The 23,009-nt window shown below is 42.0% G+C and overlaps 1 protein-coding gene across 1 annotated transcript; it reads right to left on the bottom strand.

The window, feature by feature from the left end:
- Window positions 1–209: 209 nt before the first annotated feature.
- On the bottom strand, window positions 210–22,820 carry LOC134873892 (retinitis pigmentosa 1-like 1 protein). The gene is given in 12 exon segments (XM_063897794.1): window positions 210–5,587; window positions 5,589–8,633; window positions 8,717–8,780; window positions 9,027–9,132; window positions 9,485–9,515; window positions 9,611–9,744; window positions 10,282–10,404; window positions 10,520–10,699; window positions 11,851–12,022; window positions 13,621–13,806; window positions 17,265–17,401; window positions 22,721–22,820. Coding segments are annotated over 11 exon segments (5,970 nt in total). The 5' UTR covers window positions 17,400–17,401; window positions 22,721–22,820; the 3' UTR covers window positions 210–3,793.
- Between the last annotated feature and the right edge of the window lie 189 nt (window positions 22,821–23,009).

Genomic DNA, 23,009 nt, shown 5'->3' with positions numbered 1-23,009 from the left:
TGAGTTTGGAAAATGATTTTTATCTCGACTTTATTTCCAAGTTCAAGAAGAATAAAAGATATACTAGGAAACATTGTAAAAATAACACAACTAGAATATCATTTGTGAAGCAGCTCAAGTCCAAACACATCCATTACAGAGTTCCCTCCTGAACGCCATGAGAAAATTGTGTGTCGTTTCATGCTCAATAAGTACACAGCAGTTGAAAATAACCTTTAGCAACTTTTATTCAGCTCACGGAAAAATAAGTTCACAAATCATTTTAGTCCACAGGTAAATAAAAGGAGTTAATGACCTAAAATCTGCATATAAGCACACAGAGATCAGCTAAAAAAACACTATCTTCCAAATAATACAAACAACAAAAGCAACTTTTAAACTGACACGATGAATAATGATGACTAAATATTACATCAATAAAACAACATGAAGAGGACATCGATACATGTTGTCCTCGTGGTGGATAACATGTATCTCTACTTGTGAGACGTAAAGAAAAAGAAGCTCATATTAAGACCTGAGTTCTGCTGATAGCTGCAAAGCAAGAACATGTTTTGGTAATATTTTTTTTAAATCAAAATATAAACAACCTGTACAACATGGCTGCTTCCTTCGCAGAGTACTAATCCGTCTTAAAAAAGACCCGATTCCTTTTCTTTAAACATGGTGTCAGCGGTGTAAAAAATTACCAAAACATATAGTTGAGAAATTTGTTGCACAATGCAAACATTTTTACAATATAAAAATATCATTTCTCCAACTTATAAGAATTATCTTTTACAAAACAAACAAAGAAATACATTGTGTGTCTTGGAGTGTGTTCATGTCTAAGTGTGAACAGATGAAGTCTCTTTTTTTCCCATCTCGAAAATATAATCTAGGTTCCCATAATAACTGCAGAAAGGTTTGTTAAGTCTGGAAATGCAGTAACAACAGACTTCACATTCAGAGTTAACGTGGAACACACTGGTTTAGTTTGGGATGTGATGGGTAGGGTTGTCGTTTTACAGTTCTTCAAATGATGGTGGTAGACACATTACATATGATTGAGAAGATTGCAATTAGAAAATTACAACAGTTTTTGAGTTATAGACACAGTAACTTTGAAGCAAAGGTACTTTTGGCAAAGCGGCCACTGTGGTCCCACATAACAGCAGTGATGCCATACTATCTGCGTACAGGAGCAGGCTAAATGCTACAACATACTGGAACAGAGACAGTGAAAGAGTGGTGCAATGAATTTGGAATATAACAGAAAAGAAGCTCTGTGGCAAACCCTCGGTAATGATTTTTACACGTTTTGTTGAGCAGGAGAACCTCCACTGAGATATTATGATGTTTGAAGCATAAGTGAGTCAGAAGTAAAAAGCTAATGGAAGCTAAGGCCCTGTTTTACACGACAACGCTCGTTGTATCAAATCTTTACAGATGGTATTAATGAACAGAGAAGCGCATTAATAATCTCCATCAAATTGTTGATGCGCCGACTCGTCGGAGGCGAACCAGACGGCTTTGGACGAGAACTGGTAGAACCGCGTGGACTTGGTGGTGTTGTGTGACAGTGTTTCACACTACCACCTAGCGGCCTGGCTCGCATACAACATGGAATTCCACGCAGATTTCACCCCCAAAACGCTCGTCTAAACACGGAATAACAATTGAGAACGCAAACGCCACTTTTGCATTTTCCGTTCAGATCATTTCCGCGTAAACATGGCCTAAATGTGAACCCTTTTGCACCTTAATTACGTTTGTTTGTTTTCTACAACAGAAAAGCTTCAGACATTCACTACTGGTGTATTAACTGACATATTATGTCATAGAACAAGTATAAAAATCTCTTTAACTCGTGTCAACCACTGACCTTATTTCAGGCATAATAAAAGGGGAAAGGCAGAAGTAAACAGCTAACGTAATGCTATAAACAAACTTCATCATGCTAAGCTAATAGCGGCTAATCTTTAGCGTGAGAGCGCATATTTGTGTCATTAAAGGACTTATGAAACGAATTTTAATTGTTGGAATTTCACAGTTTTGGGTGCTGATTCTAAAGGTTCTAAGCCTTGCGATTAAAATGAGATATTGTCTGGATAATAATTTATCCGGGAAGTCATGTTAAAACGGGCTCAAAAGGAGCCACATTTTGTCTTTTTGTGCGAATTCATTTTTTTATGCGTGACGTCATAGGGTTGACACAGAAGTTCTAGTAGTCTAACTGTAATGGCGGCGTCTATGGCTAAGACATCAAAGCACAGTGGAAAATATTGTGTTGCTGGAGGGCCAAATGGTGTTAGTTGCAAAAATAGCAGCTTCACTGAAGGCATCTCTCTGCACATGTTTCCGAAACAAAAAAATACTGGAACTGTTTTCCGTTTTCGCCCGGTAGGGCTAACGGCTCATCCTGGTAGGCACCAACATAGTCCGACTCCACAGACTCACCATCTGTATCTGTAGGCCTACTAGAACTATCTGTCTCGCTCCTTTCACTTATTTCGGAAATTTCCAGATCTGACATTACTGGACTTGTTTTTTTAATATACATATAATAGTGTTCGCTTACTGTTCGCTTCTGAGAAAATACCCTTGAGCCTGCGTCAAAGCAAAGCATCTTCCTTGTCAACCGTTGCCATAAACAAAATGAACTAAGGTAGATGTAGCTGGTTGATCGATACATTTCGGCATAATAATGGGGATAACGCCATTGTTTATTAAGCTTACATTTATTATCACACAAGTTTTTTTTAAGTGGCTGGATTTCAAAGTGCCACTTCGTTAGGTTTCAACGTGTCAAAGACAGCGCAGCAGAATGCCATACCTGCGAAACCGGCATGTTCAAATCTTTTCCAGTTTACCACAGCAAACATACACTATTGTGTCATTTGATTGATAACATCTTAATAATAATAAGCGTGTAGTAGAAGCGATGGCTGTTTTGTGCCCGCCGATCCTGTGCCGAAAATGGTAACTTTCTTTCATTTCCATTAGCCTACCCATAGCCTACGGGAGGTGCAGAGAGCCTCTACAATATAGATATTAAATCGATTTGTGTGGCTTAAATTCAACGAAAGTTTTTCCACATAATGTTAGAGGTGTGTTCTTTCGACCTGCTGATGTTTGTATCAGAATTTTGGTTCCTTGATGAGATATAGGTCCATCAAATGTATGTTGTTTTCGCAGCCAGCCATACCAGCAAATAAGGGAGTCAACCCTATGACGTCACGGTCACATGGCCAATTTCGCACCCAAGGCCACATAATTCACACTTTTAAATGGCCGTTTTAACAAGTTATGCCCGGAAAATTTAGTTCAAGTTGGATTGATGGTTTAAGAAAAAGTCAAAATTTCATTTGAATGATAGATGAAAATTCATTTCAGTTGCACTTTAAGACAATTCTTAGCATTTGGACTTTCAGCAGTGCGGCGTTTACTGACGTATTTTATGTTGTACAACACATGAAGTTGTTGTAAGCTTGTAATAACCACGGAACTTATTTCAGGCCTCTAACCACAAACTGTAGTTGTATTAAGAGTTGACTGAACTCACGGAGCTGCTAAAATGCTATGTAATTTCCACTTTTGCACCACTCTATAACACCATGGCTTTAAATCAAGATGAAAACATACAGTGTCAGCCTGCGCACTGCAGACGCTTCAGTACAGTATGAGAGTGTGTTTTATTTATTTACCCTGTTCTGTGTGTGTGTGTGTGTGTGTGTGTGTGTGTGTGTGTGTGTGTGTGTGTGTGTGTGTGTGTGTGTGTGTGTGTGTGTGTGTGTCACACTGGGAATCCTCCTTAAATTCTGCTGAGTCGCTTGGATTTGCGAGACGGTGTAGCTTCAGTGTTCCTTCTCTTCTGAGCCGAGCGTGTCAGATGCACCTCTGCCCTCTCCACTTTAGCACTGCAGGGTCTGGATCGATACGGGGATGTGATGACGACTGAAGGGACAGACCTCCCTCTCAGAACTCTCTTTCCAGTCTCTACAGGCTCCTTCTCTTCCTCCTCACTTTCCTCTTCTTCTGAATCCAATACCAGATGGATCTTGTCTCTGCCCTCCTCTGGTTCGGTCTGATCCTTCCGCTCTGGGTTGTTCTCCCCTAGCTCTCCCCCCTCATCGTTCTCACTGTAGTCCACTCTTGGCTTCTTCCGAACGGATCTCCGCGGGGTGTCTTCTAGCTCTTGGTCTTTCTGTCTTTTGGATTTAGGAGAGGCTGAGGGAGGGGTTTTCACTTTGCTCCTGAGGGCTCTTTCTGCAGCTGGAGTTTCTTTCTCTTCCTCCACAGAATCCTCCTCCTCCTCTGCAGCAGCAGCGGATCCTTCGATGACTGTGCTCTCCTCTTCCTCAGCTGTGTTTGTCTCCTCTTCCGCAGCCTCCACACTGTCCTCTTCAAGCAATGCTGCTTCCTCCTTAGCCTGCTCTGCCTCTTCTTCCTCTTCCACATCTTTCTTTTTCTCTGTTTCAACACTCCCTCCTTTTTCCTTTACTTCCTCTGGGGCCTCCTGCTTTGCCTCTTCTTCCTCTCCTTCGGTGTCTTCAGGGGCAGAAGCTTCTTCGTCTTTCTGTTTCCGGGCTCTATTGAATGTACGGCTAAGTGCTGCAGCAGCAGACTTCCTTCCCTTTCTCAGAACACTTGTTTTTGTGACTGGTTCTTCTTCTTCTTCTGCGATTCCTCCTCCAGCTACCTCTTCCTCTCCATCTTGTTCTTCAGCATTAGGTGTGTCCTCAGCTGTTTCTTCAACAGGAGCACACTCCTCTCCCACAGTCTCTTGCTCTGCCACAGGTTCTTCTTTTTCCTTCTCAGCCTCTGCAGGTTCTTCCTGAGCTGCAGCTTCCCCTTCCTTGGTCTTCTCTTCTGTGCTAACCTCTGTGTCTCCAGCTTCCGTTTCCTCTGCTTCTGCCTCTTCAGGGGCTTCTCCCTCTGTCTGACCCTGCGTGCGTGCTTTCTTGGAGGAACGTCTCGCTGCAGCAGACTTCCGCCCACTTCTCAGAACTCTTATTGCTACTGGGGGTCCTTCTGCAATTTCGCCTCCAGCTACCTCTTCTTCTTCCTTGTCATCCTGCTTTTCTGCAGCAGGTGTGTCTTCAGCTGTCTCCTCTCCCCCCGTCTCTTGCTCTGTCAGGGATTCTTCTGCCACAGCTTCTTTCTCCATATCAGCTCCTGCCTCTGTAGGTTCTTCTTCCCGAGCTGCAGCTTCCTCTGCTTCAGTTTCGTCAGGTGGGGAGTTTTCTTCCTTTGCTCCTTCAGGTGTGGAGGTTGGCTGATCCTCCCCCACAGTCTCTGGTGTTGGGACTGCTCCCTCTGCAGCCTGTGGTCCAGCCAAAGCCTCTGTGTCCTCGCCTGCCTGTTCTTCCTCTGCAGCTACGACATCTTCCTCTGGGCCATGTTTTGCTTCTCCATCCTCTTGTTCAGTTTTTTCTCCTCCCTCCCCCTGCTCCTGATCAACCACCTGTGCCTCTCCATCTTCTGCTGCAGAAACCTCTTCCCCCTTTTCTTCTTCCTCTCCTTCTACATCTCCCACCTCCTTCTCTGTGTCTACCTCTGCAACCTCTTCCTCTCCTACCTTTTCCTCTGCCCCTTTCGCCTCTTCCTCTTCTCCTCACATCTACCGCTTTGTGTTCCTCTCCCCCCTCTTCCTTTTCTTCACCCTGAGGTTGCTTGTGGCTTGTTTTGGTTGTCTGTGCATCAGGGATACTCTTCCTTCCTCTCCTCAGATCCCTGACCTGAATGGCCGGTTCCTCCTCCTGGATTTCTGAAGCTGCCTCCTTTTCTCCATCGCCCTTTTTCTGTCTGCTTCTCGCTGCACGGGTTCTTGGCGTGGCTTCAACTGCTTGCTTCCTACTACTTCTCCTTGTTCTGGTTTCCATGACTGTGGCTTCCTGCTCATTAGTATTTTCAGCCTCTTCTACACCCTCTGTCTCCTTCTCATCTGCAGCTCGTGCTGTCGCTGCTTCCTGTTTCTCCTCTTCCACCTTCACCACCTCTGGCTGTGGAACATTCTCCTGAGCCGTTGCTTCTTCCCTGGACTCCTCTTCTGCCTCAGAAGCAGTGTCTTGGACAAGAAGTCCATCCTCTGCTGCTGATTTTGCTTCCTGGGCGTCATTTTCCAGCGTGTCTTTGAGATCAGGAAGCTGGGGGGCAGTTTCCTCACTTTGTTGCTCCTCCACTGAAGGTGTTGCCTCTTCTTCTCTAGCTAGGAGTACAGCCCTGTCAGCAACAAGGTCAGGCTCTACTGAATGATCCTCAGCAGCAGCTTCTGGGGCTTCTTTGGCCACTTCTAAGGTCCCAAGTTCTTTGTTCTCCAGCTCGATCTTATCCTCCTCTGGGGCTTTCTCCTTGACCTCTTCAGTTGGTGGCTCCTCGGTTGACCCCAGCCCTGCTTCTTCTTCTTTATTTCCATCAGTGCTCTTTTCTGCAGCTGCCTCCTCGACACCTTCCTTTGGCTCCAAACATTCCTCTCTTTCAGAGGGAGCTTTGTCCTCAACCTCTTCTTCAGCCTCTTCTTCCTCTATTCCTGTTTCCTCCACACTCTCCTCTTCTTCCTGGACTTGCTTACGGCTTCTTTTAGACTTGCCCTTCGGCGTGTAAGAGACGGCTTTCCTCCCATGTCTCAGTGTTCGTGTGGTCACTTCTTCTTCTTCGTCTTCTTCTTCTTCACTGTTTTCTGCATCCACTTCCTTCCCGCGTCTGGTTTTGCGTGTTGGTGTAGCTGCGCTTGTTTTAGTTTTGTTTCTCAGAGCTCTGGTTTCTACAACTGGTCCTTCTTCCTCTCCCAGGCTCATTGCCTCTCTTTCCTCCGCTGGTGGAATACTCTCTTCAGCATGGTGTCCTGCTGGGATGTCTGTATCTGCAGACTCCACTGGAGCTGCGACTGCTTCCTTTGCCTCAGATTCCGCCTCACCCTGCTCCTCCTCAGCGGGGTCTTTCTCTGCTTTCTCTGCCCTCTGCTCGCCAATATCCTCACCCATGGTGTCTTCCTCCTCCTGCTGGTTGCCTTCCTCTGCTGACTTTTCTTCTCCTGTTTCAATAACCATTTCTTCCTCTGCTGACTTTTCTTCTCCTGTTTCAATAACCATTTCTTCCTCTGCCACAATGGCAGATTCCTTTTCTTTTGCTTTTTCAGAATTTTCTTCTTCAATCTTGTGCTTCTCCTCAGTCTTCGCAGATTCGTCTGAAATGTTTTCATGCTTCCCTCCACCCACCTCTTTGTGTTGATCTTCTGGAGCAGCAGTCTCTCCATCCACTGCTTCATCCACCTCCCTGGCACTAAGATGATGGCATGCTGTTTTGATGTCCACCAGGATCACAGTGGCTTTCTGGAGCTTGGGGATTTCAGAGCTGATGTCCTTCTCCTGAGGCTCTCCTGTCTCACTAGGAACCTCATCAGGTGTCTCTGGAGCAGCAGCTGTGTCAGGCTCTTGAGTCACGTCCTCTGCCACACCAGTGTCACAGACCGCCTGTTCCTCTGGTTCTGTAGTCTCTTCCTCTACCTGAGCTTCTTTGCCCTCCTCCAGGTTCACCTCAGTAGAAGGAGCGACTTCCTCTGCCTTTGGAACAGCTTCTTCTTCTACAATTTGTTCCTCGGATGATATCCCTCCTTCTGATTTGTCTGCTTTCTCCTCTTCTTCTACCTGCTGGTGTTCCTCCATGGGTTGGTCTGCTGCTAGTTCTTCTACTTTCTGTTCCCCTTCCTCCTGCTTTGGAAGATCTTGGCTTGGTTTGGTAGCAACTTTATTTCTGCCTCTTAGAGCTCTTTTCTGTACAACAGGAGGCTCCTCTGCCTCGTCCTCAGAGACATTTGGTTTATCTTGAGTCATCTCCTCACCCTTTTGTTGTTTCTCACAGTCATCTGTCACTTTTTCATCCTCATGATCCTGTGTTGGTGTGGTCTCTGCTGTAGGCTCAGTGGAGCTTGCCTCCACTGCTGGTTCTTCCTGCTGTTTCTCTCTCTCCTCTTCATTTTCTTCCAGCTTGTCTTCGGCCAGTTCTTCCACCTCAACCACATCCTCTTTTACAGAGATCTTTTCCTCCTGTTCTTCTCCCTCAGTAACAGCTTCAGGTGTAGAAACTCCCTCAACCTCCTCACGTACTCTCTGACTGCGTCGTGTATATTTCCGTGTAGTTTTGGGTGTGCTCACTACAGTTCTCCCTCTCAGAGTGATCCGTCCATCCTGGGCTGTAGGTCCCTTCTTCGCCTCCTCCTGCTGCTTGTTGTGCCGTGTAGATTTGCGTCTGGGGGTTTTAGTCTGTGCAGTTTTGTTGACCTTTACAACGGTTCCTCTTGTTTCTTCAGCTTCACCGTTGTCTGCTGCTGCTTGTGTTGATAGACGGACCTCCTGCTGCTCAACTAGTTCTGCCTGTTCCACGCTGTGCAGAGTTTCTGCTTCCTTGGGAACCTCCATAATGTCTTCAGAGACCGGCAGCACTGCAGAGTCTTCCTCGTTTCCCGACGCCACATTCTCAACAGCTATCTGTGAGTCACAAGAGCGGCTATTCAGATCCTGGGGGGCATCGTCTCCGTCTTGTGGCTCATCAGAGCCCGGGGCTGATGTCACATCGTCTTCTTCTGGTTGGTCCAATATAGTTGCTTCAGTACCAACTACATCCTGTCCTTCAGGAGCAACAATGATCACGCCCTAAAAAATAAACGTAGTAAATGAAACCATGAACGAGTTTCTGTCCTGGTCAAGTAGAGTGATGAGAGTTTGCATATACACACCTCAGTCTGCAGCGACTCAGCAACGTGCTCCTCTCTGGGGGTTTCTGCTTCAATATCTTCAATTCTAAAAGATGTTAGATAGCATTTGTTAATTTCAACATTTAACAATAACATGGTAAAAGAAACACAGAGACCAGTGTTATAACCACTCCAAATGTGACTCTGACAAGATGCCACAAAGCTGTCATGACAGATCTTTAGATTCAAAACACTCACCACAAAATACAGTTCACACAAGCATTTCAAATAGAATTTCCTTATATTGCATTCATGCCTTTTCCAGGAGTGTCATGGTTTAATTCACACACACCTGATTCTTTTGTCTATCTTGTCCTCTGCATTCTTTTCAGCCATCTTCCTTCGCTTTGAACCACTGCTTCTTCCCCGGGCTGTAAGGGGCACCTCCGCCTCTGAAACTGAAACAATGAGTACAATGTTCATGAATGTATTGAAACATACATGCATTAAAGACTTTCTATGTATATGGAAATCTGAGCTTATCTATGAACAAGGGATTGCCTCCAAATGGCTTTCAACATGGAGGGTGGCTAGCAGCTAATGTAGCTAACAATGCTAACAAACCTAACAGCAAAAGTGGGAACCTGATCATTGGTAGCTATATGAGCACTGTGCAGAGACAAATACAATGTGTCTATAACAAATAGTTGTCTACGGCTATATTGATGCTCTGAATGTCTTATTAAGAACCTTAAATATGCAATCTAAGGAAACGTTTTTAACATAGATGTAAAATGCTAACGTTCTCACCTTTGGTAGCGCTCAGCACGGTCACTTCCTCCTACAAACAGAAATCACAGGGATTATTTCTACTTTAATTACTTTGTTTCTCAAACACACTTTTGTTTCAATTTGGAAGGAACAATTATTGTGTACCACAATTTCAACCGTGCATTCCATAGATTCAGCTTCTTTTATCTGAGTGCTGATTGCCTCCATCACCACATCCTTTTCAGTCACTTCAGTGAACACCAGGGATTCCTCTGTGAACGTCAGACTCTTGGATACTGCTGAGAAATACAGGTAGACAGGCTGTGTCAATGCTCAGACATCAATGGTGAAAATCATTTTGCAGTGGATTCTTTGGCGATGTAAAATAAATCATTTGAGTATACAGTGTATTTTTGTAGGAGTCACATGGGTTCCCTCAACAAAAAGCTTAGGGATTTCCCTGTGGGATTCCGGTATTTTGAAGAAAATAAGCTCTTAGGCCGCAGGATAATCTTTATGATCACTTAGTGATTTTTGAAGCGTAAATGCAATTGGCAGAAATAAAATGCTAACGTAATGCTATAACAAAACTACATCACAGTATCATGGCTGCGCTCCACCAACGCTAAGCTAAAGGCAGACTCGTGTCGGCGCGACAACGTTTTTTTTGTCGATTATTAGCAACCAGCGTCAAAAAAACAACTAAGCTTTGGACATTCACCAGTGGAGTATTTACCAGAAGTGTTAAAAGTCTGGGTTTAAGGACCCATTACTTAACCACTGTATTTCAGGATGATACAATTGTTTGAAACATACCGATTTAAGGTCTTTCTTACCAATTTGACCCATGGCCTGGATCTTGCTCGAGATGTTGGTCCTCTGGTTGGGGGCCCCGATGCTCTCCACCTCCCACAGCAGATGTGTGTCTCCTGGGTACTGGCACAGGTACTTCTCACACACTACAAACAGAGAGCAGTGTATTGAAGGGGTTTGTGCTGGTGTATGAAACACCAGCACAAACACAGCTGTCTGTAAGAAGTCACATTGTCCTTATCCATAATGTGCATCATGTACCTTTATACATGGGTTTGGTGAGCGGGTATCGCAAACCCAGACAGTCCTCTTTGGAATTGAGCACGAAGTCTTCCAGCATCTGGAGGCCAAAGCCTTGCCCACGCTGACTCTTTCTAACAAATATGGAGTCCATGACCGAGAGCTGATAGCCTCTGGTTGAATAGGGACTAGAATAGGTACCTACACAGGAAACAAAAAGGTATAATTATGTTTTTAATAAACAAGACCCATGCATAGAACTACATAAAGAGAAGAGATGATCTAGGCCAGATTTAGCTATTAGATCAGATGCATCTGCAGGTACACATACAACAATCAAAAACATTATGCAGGCTCTTGACTCTAAAACAGATAATAGTCTACACTGACAAAACTGAAACGATGACTTTGATTAAATGTATTATGTCAACAAATTTCACATAATTGTATTAGGTTAGTTCAAAGCAATGATATTAAGTTGAATCTAAAATGTCTATTTAAACTTATTATTATTATTGCTTTCAACTAACATTTAATTAAAGTCAACGTCTCAGTTGTTTCGGTGCAGATTTGTCAGAACAATTCATGAATATAACAATTTGTTTCAAATAAAATCCCAACCTACGGTAATGTTGGTAAGACTGGTTGCTCAATTTCAATATTTTGTGTAAAACGAGTGAAAGTCTGTGCAGGTTTTACGCTCAGCTGGAGGCATATTCCATGTCTTGATGGCAGCAAATGAAAAAGTGGACTGTGCTTGAATCACTAGTGAAACAGCATTGAAAAATATCTTTAATCCATCTTGAGGTTCAAAACCTAGGAGGTTTTATTTAGACAATATGTAACGATGAAAGTGATTCAAGGGAGGGATAGATACCTTCTGAAAATATTCACTTTAGCAATTACTCGTATTTGGTTACAAGCCGATCCTCCTATATTAGACCAATGGATCAAAATCAGTAAACAAATTCATGAGATGGAGAGACATTTATCTGGAAATTAGTATGATTTTATATACAACCTACTCAACTACTATTAGAAACGCCTGTTCTACTAACCTTAATTATTTGTGAACAAAATACACTATGCATTAATAAGTCACTGTCTGTTTATTTCTTGAAAGTCTAAATAACATGTCTGGCAACACTATTGTTGTATTGTACTGTGATGGTGTCGCTTGTTTATTCTGTTGTTTGACATATACTGCTTATTGTCGGAAAAGTGAAAAAATATATGTTTTTAATGGAGAACACATGAACTGGAGCTCTCAAACCTTGAGAGACATCTTCATAGATACTACATAACGGTTTGGGGTATTTCTGTGGAGATGCATTTAGCATGCAAGACAGTACCTTGTGGTTTGACTGAGTAGAAGCCGACAGCCTCTCCATTTCTCCAGAGGATCTTTGCATGATCTTTCTCTCCATGGCAGAGAAAGGGGAGCTCTTCAGAGCTCATCTCCTTGGCTCTGTATACGACACGATTGAGGATGTATAAAACTATCCTCTCTCCTACCGTCTCCACCTGAGGGACACACACATGGAGACAATGTTACTCTCAATATAACAGCATCCTGTAACATGTTGGGTGTTGTATCACAAAAAACTAAAATAAGGACAATTAATTTTGTCACTGGATCACCATTAAAATAATGTTTTTGAGGAGTACCTGCTGTGAGAAAAACAGGCATGCTGGAGGCAATACTCATCATGAGTATAAGGATAGATTAAGTTAAATAATGTTCATAAACATATTTCTTTCATAATATCTCCCACCCGTCAGAGCCAACACTTGTTCATCTCTTCACCCTCCCCACACCTGCCCATGTTCAGCTTAATATCAGTATGTAGTGTCTCTCCTGGGACATGTCTCCATGCTTTAATGTTCAGAAAGCTCTTTATTTTTCTCATACTGCCTGTGCTGCAGCACCTCTTTTCACCCTCTGTCTGAAACCAGAGCCCAGTCTGCTCTGATTGGATAGCTGGGCGGCTCTGTTATGATTGATCAACCGCTTAGAAATGATCCCCCCCTTAGCCTATCACGTATAATGTGTTGGAGCGCTAGCCAATAGAAGCGCAAGTGTGACATAGTGATGTCACTATGTAAAACTTGCCCTTGAAACACTATGCATTATTTATTTTTTAAATGTCGGCACATCTTTTTGCGTCATCGTCACATACAATATCTGAACACAACTCAACAGTGCACTTTAAAGCATTTGTTTTTGATATTTATAACAATGATAGCTTGGATTTATGTAGAGCCTTTCAGGAAACCCAAGGACGCTTTTCAATAGGAGGAGGGGGGGGGGGACAAAAAGAGAACAGTAACACATACAGGGACGAGAAAATCTGAAGATAAATGAACATAGGGATGGGGCGCAAAAATGTAGATTGAGAGAGTTAACTGAGGAAGAAGGCCTGGAGAAACAGATGATTCTCGAGAGCAATTTTGGAGCTGCTCTCTCCTTTGCAAAGTACAGCATCCTTCCATAAGTAATGTCACATTAGGTCAAAGTGACACATAAATCAACCTGCAACCTGGAGGGGTAATGCATTTATGTAGGGCAACACAAAATGTAGCATCACAAGGGCTCCTTTGAACAAAAAGCTCTGGGACTTTTCATTTGAGTCTGGATATGGCAGAATAGGCACACATTTATGATACTCACAGGTTTTGTTCAGCAGGATAATCTCCACATAGTAACACCACTTTTATGACATTTCAAGCCTAAATGCAATCTCCAGAAGTAAAAAGTCAACGGAAGCTTAAAGTGAACTTGTGTTCGGTGTGATAAGTAGTCTCGGTTAGTCACTTTGTTTTGTAAAACATAAAAACTTGGGACATTTACTAGTTTTAGAAAAGCCTAAACATCTGGCTTCTTCAGGCTTCTAATCAAAAACATGTTAAACGAGGGGACAGAAAGAGTTACACAGAGTTAACAAAGTGCAGTGGCCAGGAAACAGCCTCACACTGTGGAAGTTCTACACTCACCCTGCACTGGACACTGAACATGTGGGAGAAGGACTATGGACTGGTAGCAGATCTCTCTGATCAGATTGAATGGATATGAATAGAGAGAGAGATTGATGTTTCCTAACAGGAGAAATATGTGGTCATACCTTCATAGCTCCATCTCGATCAGGGTCTGCTGTCTTGAGGAGGTCGTCCACCGTCCACCACCTGTCCAGCAGGAACAGAGCCACAGCAGTGATGGGGTCAGAGGGAGAGAAGAGAGCCAGGACACGCTCCTTATCACTGGACCCATACAGAGGGGCGAAGCCCACACTGGAAACGTCTATGGTGACCTGAGGAGAGACACAACATCACAAATCAGATATTTGGTGGGGGGCTTTACTGACTGACAGCCAGGGTTGGGGACAACACGGATTTCATGTAACGGGAAGTCAGTCAAAGTCAAAGTCAACCTTCAGTTTGTGTGTACCGACAGAGAGATCGAAATACTGTTTCCCACAATCCAGAGGAATAAAAAATACAAATATATATATACAGTGGTATGCAAAAGTTTGGGCACCCCTTAGGAAAACCACTGCATCAGTTTGTCACTTGCTGAGCTTTTGAAGCAGCAACTTCATTTTAACATATGTTATACCTTATGGTAACAGAAACATCTCAGTAGTGAAATAACTTTTATTGGTCAAACAGAAACATGTTTATGTGCATTCAAACAAAAATAGGCATGTGCATAAATTTGGGCACCCCTAAGAAATAATTCCATTAATATTTAGTATTGCCTCCTTTTGCTGCAATAACGGCCTGTAGACGCCTCCTGTAGCCACAGACAAGTCCCTTAAGCCTGGCAGGTGGTATTTTGGCCCATTCTTCCACACAAAACGTCTCCAGTTCAGTCAGGTTTCTTGGCCTCCGTGCATGGACAGCCTTCTTCAAATAAATCCATACATTTTCAATGATGTTAAGGTCTGGGGACTGGGATGGCCATTCCAGAACATTGTACCTGTGCTTCTGCATGAATTCCTTGGTGGATTTTGATCGGTGCTTAGGATCATTGTCCTGCTGAAAAATCCAACCCCGGCGTAGCTTCAACTTTGTGACTGACTCTAGAACATTCTTGTCAAGAATCTCCTGGTACTGTAAGGAATTCATGTGGCCCTCAACTTTAACAAGTTTTCCAGTACCTGTGCTAGCCACACAGCCCCATAACATGATAGATCCTCCACCAAATTTTACAGTGGGCAACAAGTTCTTTTCATTGAATGCAGTGTGTTTTTTTCGCCATGCATACCTGTTCATGTTATGACCAAATAACTCAATCTTGGTCTCATCTGACCACAGTATTTTGTTCCAAAATGCTTCTGGCTTGTCCAGATGTGCTTTTGCATACCTCATGCGACTCTTCTTGTGATTAACACTCAGGAAAGGCTTTTTGCACATCACCCTTCCAATGAGCTCTTCCTGGTGCAAAGTACGCTGGATTGTGGAACGGTGAACAACTACACCATCAGCAGCCAGATGTTGTTGTAGTTCTCTGGAGGTGGTCTGTGGCTTCTCTGTGACCATTTTCACCATCCTTCGCCTGTGCCTTTCCCCTATTTTTGTCGGCCTACCACATCTTTCCTTCACACGGACTGTTCCTGTGGCCTTCCATTTCACAACTACGTTTCTGACTGTGGAGACAGACAGTTTAAACCTGTCAGATAATTTTTTGTACCCTTCTCCTAATTTATAATGTTGGATTATCTTAGCTTTCAGGTCAGTGGAGAGTTGTTTTGAGGTCCCCATCTTGCCACTCCCTAAGAAAGAACCTAGGCCAGGCACAGCCAGCTATTACCTATGTTAAATAGCCTTTTTCATGATTGGTTCCACCTGTCTTTGTAATTGAAGGTCTAATGAGCTAATCAAAGCAATTTTGTGCAGCAACCTGTCAGCTATAAATCCGTACAGGTGTTGAAATGAATGCTATTTATAAGGGTGCCCAAACTTTTGCACATCCCATTTTTTGCATTTTATTTTATTATAATAAAACTATGTAATGCTACCCTAAGAATTTTGGTCTGGAAAACACTAAAACGTCTACATCTTTGTAGGAAAACAAATGTTGTTGCTGTGATCTTCTATTATAAAGGAAAAGCAAATTGTCATGAAATCTCAGAGGGGTGCCCAAACTTTTGCATACCACTGTATTAAAAAAAAGATATACATATATGTACAGCTCCAGAAAAAATGAAGAGACCACTCCAAAGGTTCCTTAAATCTTTATCTCTACCTTAATGGCAGCCATTCCAACACAGAGAAATGTTGTCTGTAGTTTATAGAATACTATAAAATAATAATAATAATAATTTAACTCAAAAGACAAACCTATAAATAATAAAAAAAGAACAAATGATAATGCTGAAGTGGTTTCTTAATTGGTAACATAATCAACATAGACACATATATACATATGCACACATTAAGAGGCATAAATAAAAGCACACAGTCAACATATACAAACTAACAGTCACTGGAATGATGGATGTAAAATGTACATTAGTGCAAAAGACTGTCCATAGCAGCGTAGAAAGTGTCTGGTGCTGGATAGGACAAGGTAGAGTAGGAGGTATGGAGGCAAAGGAGATTCATGAGGAAAAAAATGTAGAGAAGAACAGAATGCGGTACAGGAGGGAGGAGGAGGTACAGAATAAATCAAGGAGGTAAGGGAGAAAAGGAGGTAAACAGAAATTAAGTAAGGGGGTGAAGGAGGATGTAATGAAAGAAAAAGGGAGTTAGAGGAGAAAAGTCATAGTGATTAGTAATGATAATATTTCTCCATCAGACATTTCCGGTGTAGCAACATGTGTAAGGATGGAGTCTTATTATGTGTAATAAAGTAGTGCATGTTATAACTCATGACTGATTAGTTCATTTACATTTCACTTTTCTAGATCATCTCCAGCCCTTTATTAGAAAAGATCGATCTAACTAAATCATCTATTAAGCATGAATAAAGCCACGACTGATAATTGTTGGTTTGTGTTGTGATAACTAAATTCACACTCTGCTATTGAAGGCTTATAATGTAGATATGAACCCTATTTTTATTTTTAACATTACAATTACATAAAATAATAATAATAATAACTGCATTTCCCTAGTCACATTAAAAAAGGAAGTAATCAGATTACTGTTACATTTCTAAAAATGGGGATTACTAGCAGGATTAAAATGTCACAACAATCAAAAAGTACCAAAAGTAAAAGAAGTATTTTCTGCAGAACGATATCTATTGCAATATTATGTATTATTATTATCAATGTATAAATATTCATCATGTAATGCTGCAGCTGGTAAAAGCCGAGCTCATTTGAATGACTTTAAATACTGCTTGGTAGTTTCATCTACAATATATGAATACATCATCATTTATTACTGACTATAATTTGTATTTACAATCTAAATATGTAAAGCAACTAGTAACTTGTGTAGTGGACTAGTAAGTATACAGTAGCCTAAAATAACAATACTAAAGTACAAGTGGCTCTAATACACCCTTCAGATAGTGTTCGATGTTAAATCAATAGCTGAGCTGCACATTTTGACTGTCTGCTCTGTATTTTTCTATTATGGGGTTAGGTGGGTATTTAGTATTTTGTATGTTGTTTAGGCTGGTTGTGGTGTGCCGTTCTTCAGCAACTTGTTTTGCATGGGCTCTCTGTAACTTTGAGTTTAAAAATAAGTTCTTTGTCCCTGTCCATCTGTGTGTTTGACCGACAGCACTCTGGTCCAGTTAGGAGGCAGTGTCTACCTGGGAGGAGTCGGAGACTCGGAGCTGATCAGCACAGTCGGGGTCGCTGAAGAGGAGGCTGTTCATGTAGGCGTTGGCCAACCGCTCCATCTCTGATTGGCTGACACCAGCCAGGAGATCCACAGGGAACTTCATCCCTACAACACACAACACAACAGCTGCTTAAAAGGATTCAAACCTAGAACAGGAAGTTGTTAAACATATCTCATTATGATTATAAAGGGAAAATGGTAATCCTTCAATTTTTATATTGCCTAAAATCCGATAGGGATTGAAGGAAGCCTTTGAATGAAGCAGGAAAACACTCGCATGATCTCCTTTTTGTTACTTTTCCATTACCTTGATATTAATGCAATGCAAACAAATGAAAGGCAACAATATGATGTTTCAACTTAAGTGTATTCTGTAAGACAATAGAACAATTTGACCATAAAAGATAAGAAACCAAGATATTTAGCATGAAAGATTATTTTATCTATAGGAGAAGCTGCCTCTCATGAAGCATTTTCAGGCAGCAGCATACACACTGACACTGGAACACATGAGCACATACTAGAGTGTAAAAAAGAGAAATAAAATCTGAGCTGACAGAAAATGCTCCGTTTTAGTTTAACACACACAGCTAAGCTCCCACACACAGAATTAAAAACAGAACAAATGAACCAAAGAAAGTGAAAACCAGGCAGTAGGCGTTATGGTTTGAGTGACATTGTTATCCTGCTCGTAATCAACAGTTTTTTTATAAAAGTTACAGTAATCTGATTACATCCTTTTTTATGTAACTGAAGGGTAATAGTTACCTTTTTTGTATCGTAATAACGTAATCCTGTTAAAGGTGATCAATTACTCCCCAAGCCTGCTCTGTTAAGTAGACCTAAGTATCCTGGTATGTGTCGTGCCTGCGCTGCGTTTGATGCATCTGCACTGTCTGATCATTTGCCAATCAGCGTGCTCTAACAAGTCATTAAATAGTTCTTGAGCAAACTGTACATTTACAGTTTGATGTGACATAAGGCCTAAAACATGTTGGATGCACTGGGTTGACATGCGCAAACCGGTGCATGTCCCACAGCAATGACCATGTGTTCAACATGGAGGGAACGTTTGAATGAGACCCTGTGTTCATGTATGTGGTTTATGTGAGCGGACAGCTGTTGGAGCCTGTATGTGTGTGTGTGTGTGTGTGTGTGTGTGTGTGTGTGTGTGTGTGTGTGTGTTCCCCAGCTCCACCCTGCAGCCCCTGGAGCTATCAGTTGTTTACCCTGTTTGCTTTTGACTACAGCATGCTAGTATTGCATAACTCCAAACTACCCTGCAGTAATGGATGCAAAGTGTATGTGTGTGTGTGTGTGTGTGTGTGTGTGTGTGTGTGTGTGTGTGTGTGTGTGTGTGTGTGTGTGTGTGTGTGTGTGTGTGTGTGTGTGTGTGTGTGTGTGGAAACTAGTCAGGCTGGATTATTGTTTGCCTTTTACACATCATTCAACCATTGTAGTACGAGTGGATTAGTAGTGTGACATTTATAGCTGTCTGTCTAAGTCTGAGGGTCAAACAGTTTTTACTCTGAAATATGTTTGCTGTATTTATTAAGCCCCCTTGAAATACTTGCAAAATCCAGATTCATGTAAAATGATCAACAATACAATCAAGCAATTTCAGTTATTCATGTAGGCGAAAGATCTCCAAGGTGTGATTTTATTTTACACATCTAGATAATTAAACACTTTGAAGGTGGTTTAATTATCTAGATGTGTAAACCATCAAACTGTAAATTTACAGTTTGATGGTTTCAGGTTTCAAGGTTTTATTGGTCATATGCACAGCATATACAACGCATATGTTGGCAATGAAAATCTTATATCCCATGCTCCTCCAACAACTCAACATACATGGTGCAAATAAGATAAATAAAATTGTGCAAAAAGAGATGTGACAATTATGAAGTTATTGTGTTGTATAGGTGCCTACACATGTCTATCGACACCATCTAAACAACCGAAAGGCAACGCCTCATCGATCCCATTCAGAGAGCTTGCACAAATGAACCCATTGTTCAACCCCTAGGCACAGATATGAAATTAGCAAAAGTAACACATTCCTTTCCACAAACAAATCGGGAGCTTCACTAAAAGCAGCATCCCTCCCGACACATTAACCTCCCACCGGACCGTTACCCTCACACACTGTCATCTTTAGCATGACCAGTCGAGCAGAAGGTCTAGTGTGTGTGGGAGTGTTTGAAATTCGAATACCACTGAATCATCCATAAGCCACAGTTCTGATCCGTCCTGATCTCCATATAGAGAACAGGGTTAGGCTATGAGCTTTTAAACGCACACTGATGTGTGAATATGTGATTCTTATTGATAAATCATTTCATGTTCATCTGTTGTACAGCAGGTAGTGTTAAACCTGCTGACAGCAGTTTGTTTACAAGACTGTGCTACTCAATTATACAGGCTTCAGATATTGACGGTACCTTAAAGAGGACATATTGTCTCCATGCTTTAATGTTCAGAAAGCTCTTTATCTTTCTCATACTGCCGCAGCACCTCTTTTCACCCTCTGTCTGAAACCAGAGCCCAGTCTGCTCTGATTGGTTAGCTGGCTGGCTCTGTTGTTGATGGTCAACCGCTTAGAGCTCCTTAGCCTATCGCCTTCAATTTGTTAGGTCGCTAGCCAATAGAGTGGTGCAGGAACAAGTCCTAAAACCCGGGAGCGATTTAGCATTTGACCCTTTCCGGTTCCCTCGTCTCAGAGATTTCTCCGTAGGATTTTGGAAAATAGCTCGAAATAAGGTCTGTGGTTGACACAAGTTTAAGACACGGATCACGTTTTGTTCTGCGACATTAAATACATCAGCAGTGACCACCCCCCCCCCTCACCGGTGATTTTTGACGAGTTTACGTGTCTGAAAACAATGGTTGTTAACAAGTGGCTGAATAGGACTACAGAAGTTGTCGAGGTCATTGTACGTCATTATGCCAAACACGTAAACACTCCCGCTAAGTTTGTAATGGTGATTGATACAGCCATGACTTCTAGTTAAAATCAGTGTGGCTAAAAAAAAATGCAGATTGACGTTTCCCCTCTGTAGGACCATTAACAAAAAAATAATTTTATCAGACCACTGCTACGTTCTCAAACTGATCTGGGAAATTAAGATAAAAGGCACCAAGGATGGATATATGAAACGTTAACCACAAGGTTTATGTAATTTAACTTGATTCACAAACATAACTTAACTCTTACACACTTACTGGCAGATTGTAAATTGAACAGCTAACAATATGGTGATAGTTTTAAGTCGACCACATTGGGAGATTGTGGGACAGAAATGCAGGCTGTTTTAAAATGATTCATTTTTGATTTGTGAAAGAGAGTAGGCAAATAATAAAAATCCACCACAGGCCTCATGTACACACCCACATCTATGATGTATCCTTTCTTGCTGTGCCCTACTGACACACACACACACACAAAAACACAGTCACTGAGCATCCCTGGCCAAGCAGAATGTCCAGTCTGTGTTTTGTGTGTGTGTGTGTGTGTGTGGGCTTATTTGTGCACCTTTCCTAATTTATCCCCTTCTTTTCAGGTCAATGTGTCTGTACAGGGCACGTGTGAGTGGCAGTGAGTAATCTTTAGATTTTACCTGCTTGTTTCCCCACTCAACAGTAATTGTCTGCGCTCGTTTAGTCAGTTTTTCTCGGCTGGATACCATTTTACATAATATTCTTGTTGTTGATGAATTCCTCATAAATTGTTGCTTTTACTGGTTGATGTACTGTTTGTAATGTATTATATTTGTCTGATATTTATAAATAAATATCATACTCTTGGGAGTAAATCCTTGTCTTGATCCTTTTTGTTGACTGCCAACTGTGTCGTGTTTCTAATTGAATCTGAGTTCTGCTGTTTGATAGATTTGAGAAATAGGGCAAATTTGATCAGTAGAACAGCTAACTTGAGGCCATGTGCACAGCCGCGGTTACATTTATATTACATGTATTCCAGTTTCTGTAAAGGTAATATTTGATTATCAAATACTGAAAGTATCACATATTGCTGATGATTGATCGCGGATGCAATGGTTCTTTTTCCGCTCGTCTCTTTTTGTCATCTGCCCATGTCGGGTATACACATACTGTAAAAAAGGTGGACATCAATTTGAAAAAACAAGACATTATACCTAGTGAAAGAACAGAGTGCTGTTTCTAAGACACATAACGTGATTTAAGGTGGGGGGACCACTCATTAGATGGAATTCCCAAACACTTTACTGCCTTTATACAGATTATGAATCCACACCAACAAAACGTGACTCTTCACTAACATTTGAAATGCTAAGGTTTCACCCTGACTACAGTTAAAGGGGAGGGTATTATCATCAGAAAGGGTAGGCGATGTTGACACATTTCAGTGACTAACTGTTTTAGTTTGCAGAGGGGATTCCTAACTGAGCAGTTTGGCCTTTAACCTGTGCGGCATCAACATCCTGGCTACTTAGGATACAACTGTAAAAATAGAAGGTGCACATTGAAGGTTCTGAGGCTTCAACAGACACACATACTCCAAACACATTGTCTACATCTTCTTTCAGTTAATATGCACAACGCAGACTTATACGTTACAGGTCGGAACATATTAGCTCTCAGAACCTTTACAGTGTATTTATAGAACTTAACACACAAGTGCTGAGTGTGCACTTTTTTTTATCTCATTAACGGATCAGCCCGTCGAGCATCTAAAACCGCGCGAAAGTAAAAACGGTACAAAGCGTTCCAGAGGACCGTGTGTGTGTGTGTGTGTGGGGGGGGTTCTCTCAGCGGGTGATGAAGACTCAAACAAACAAACAAACAAACAAACAAACAAACAAACAAAAAGCCTTCATCACATTCAAACATACGTGCAGACTCAACACTCAGCCTCCTGAATAACACTGCAAGTCTGTTTTTATTAGTGAACACTTTTTGTCAACACAACAAATAATCAACTTGAGTTGTTACTAGTGTCCACAATTTAAATTAAAAAGCAACAAAAGTTGTCAAATCCTGAATGAAGAAGAAATAATTAATACAAATGTTAAAATATAAATTTTTGACGCCATTGGAGTTGAGGGGCTGCGCGCAGGTATTAAAGCAGAAGCTTCATGTTCGGATAGAAGAACATTTTGTTCCCGATAAAAAGGCCGGGATAGTGTTCAGTTTTTGGCCGGCAGCTGGGTGCGTGCGGCCGGAGAAACTTCCAGAGCGGCGGCCTCAAGCACTACCATGCACCGAGAGCTGCTTTAACACTAACTGCTGCTGAATACACCATGATGCAGCGTCCTCCTTTCTCTTAATTCCATTTACAGCGCACGGAGAATAAACCCAGCACACACACCCCTCTCTCAGTCTCACACACACACACAGAAACGGGCCGAACCGAGCCGAACCGCGGGAAAAACACAAACTCACCTGGACTCTTCACAGGTTGCTTTCTTTTCCTTTAAAACTCTCACTGTTCACTTTAAACTCCGTAAATACGTTTGTGGTTTCTTGTGTTGTTAAATGCGAGGCGACACTCTGCGCATGCTCGGCTCCAGCCACCAATCCCGTGCAGCCGCTTTATATAACTACACAATAATCCAATGTAACCCAAATAATCCTGAAGTGACTTTATCACGACTGCACGTTCACTGTTTCTTTGCATTTATCGGTGTAATAATTCAATATTATGTGCTGATAATAACATCTATACAAACTC

This window comes from Eleginops maclovinus, chromosome 12 (genome assembly GCF_036324505.1).
Source record: "Eleginops maclovinus isolate JMC-PN-2008 ecotype Puerto Natales chromosome 12, JC_Emac_rtc_rv5, whole genome shotgun sequence".
Classification (NCBI taxonomy): domain Eukaryota; kingdom Metazoa; phylum Chordata; class Actinopteri; order Perciformes; family Eleginopidae; genus Eleginops; species Eleginops maclovinus.
Note: the sequence above shows the minus strand (reverse complement) of the source record. Positions and strands in the feature narration are given on the sequence as shown.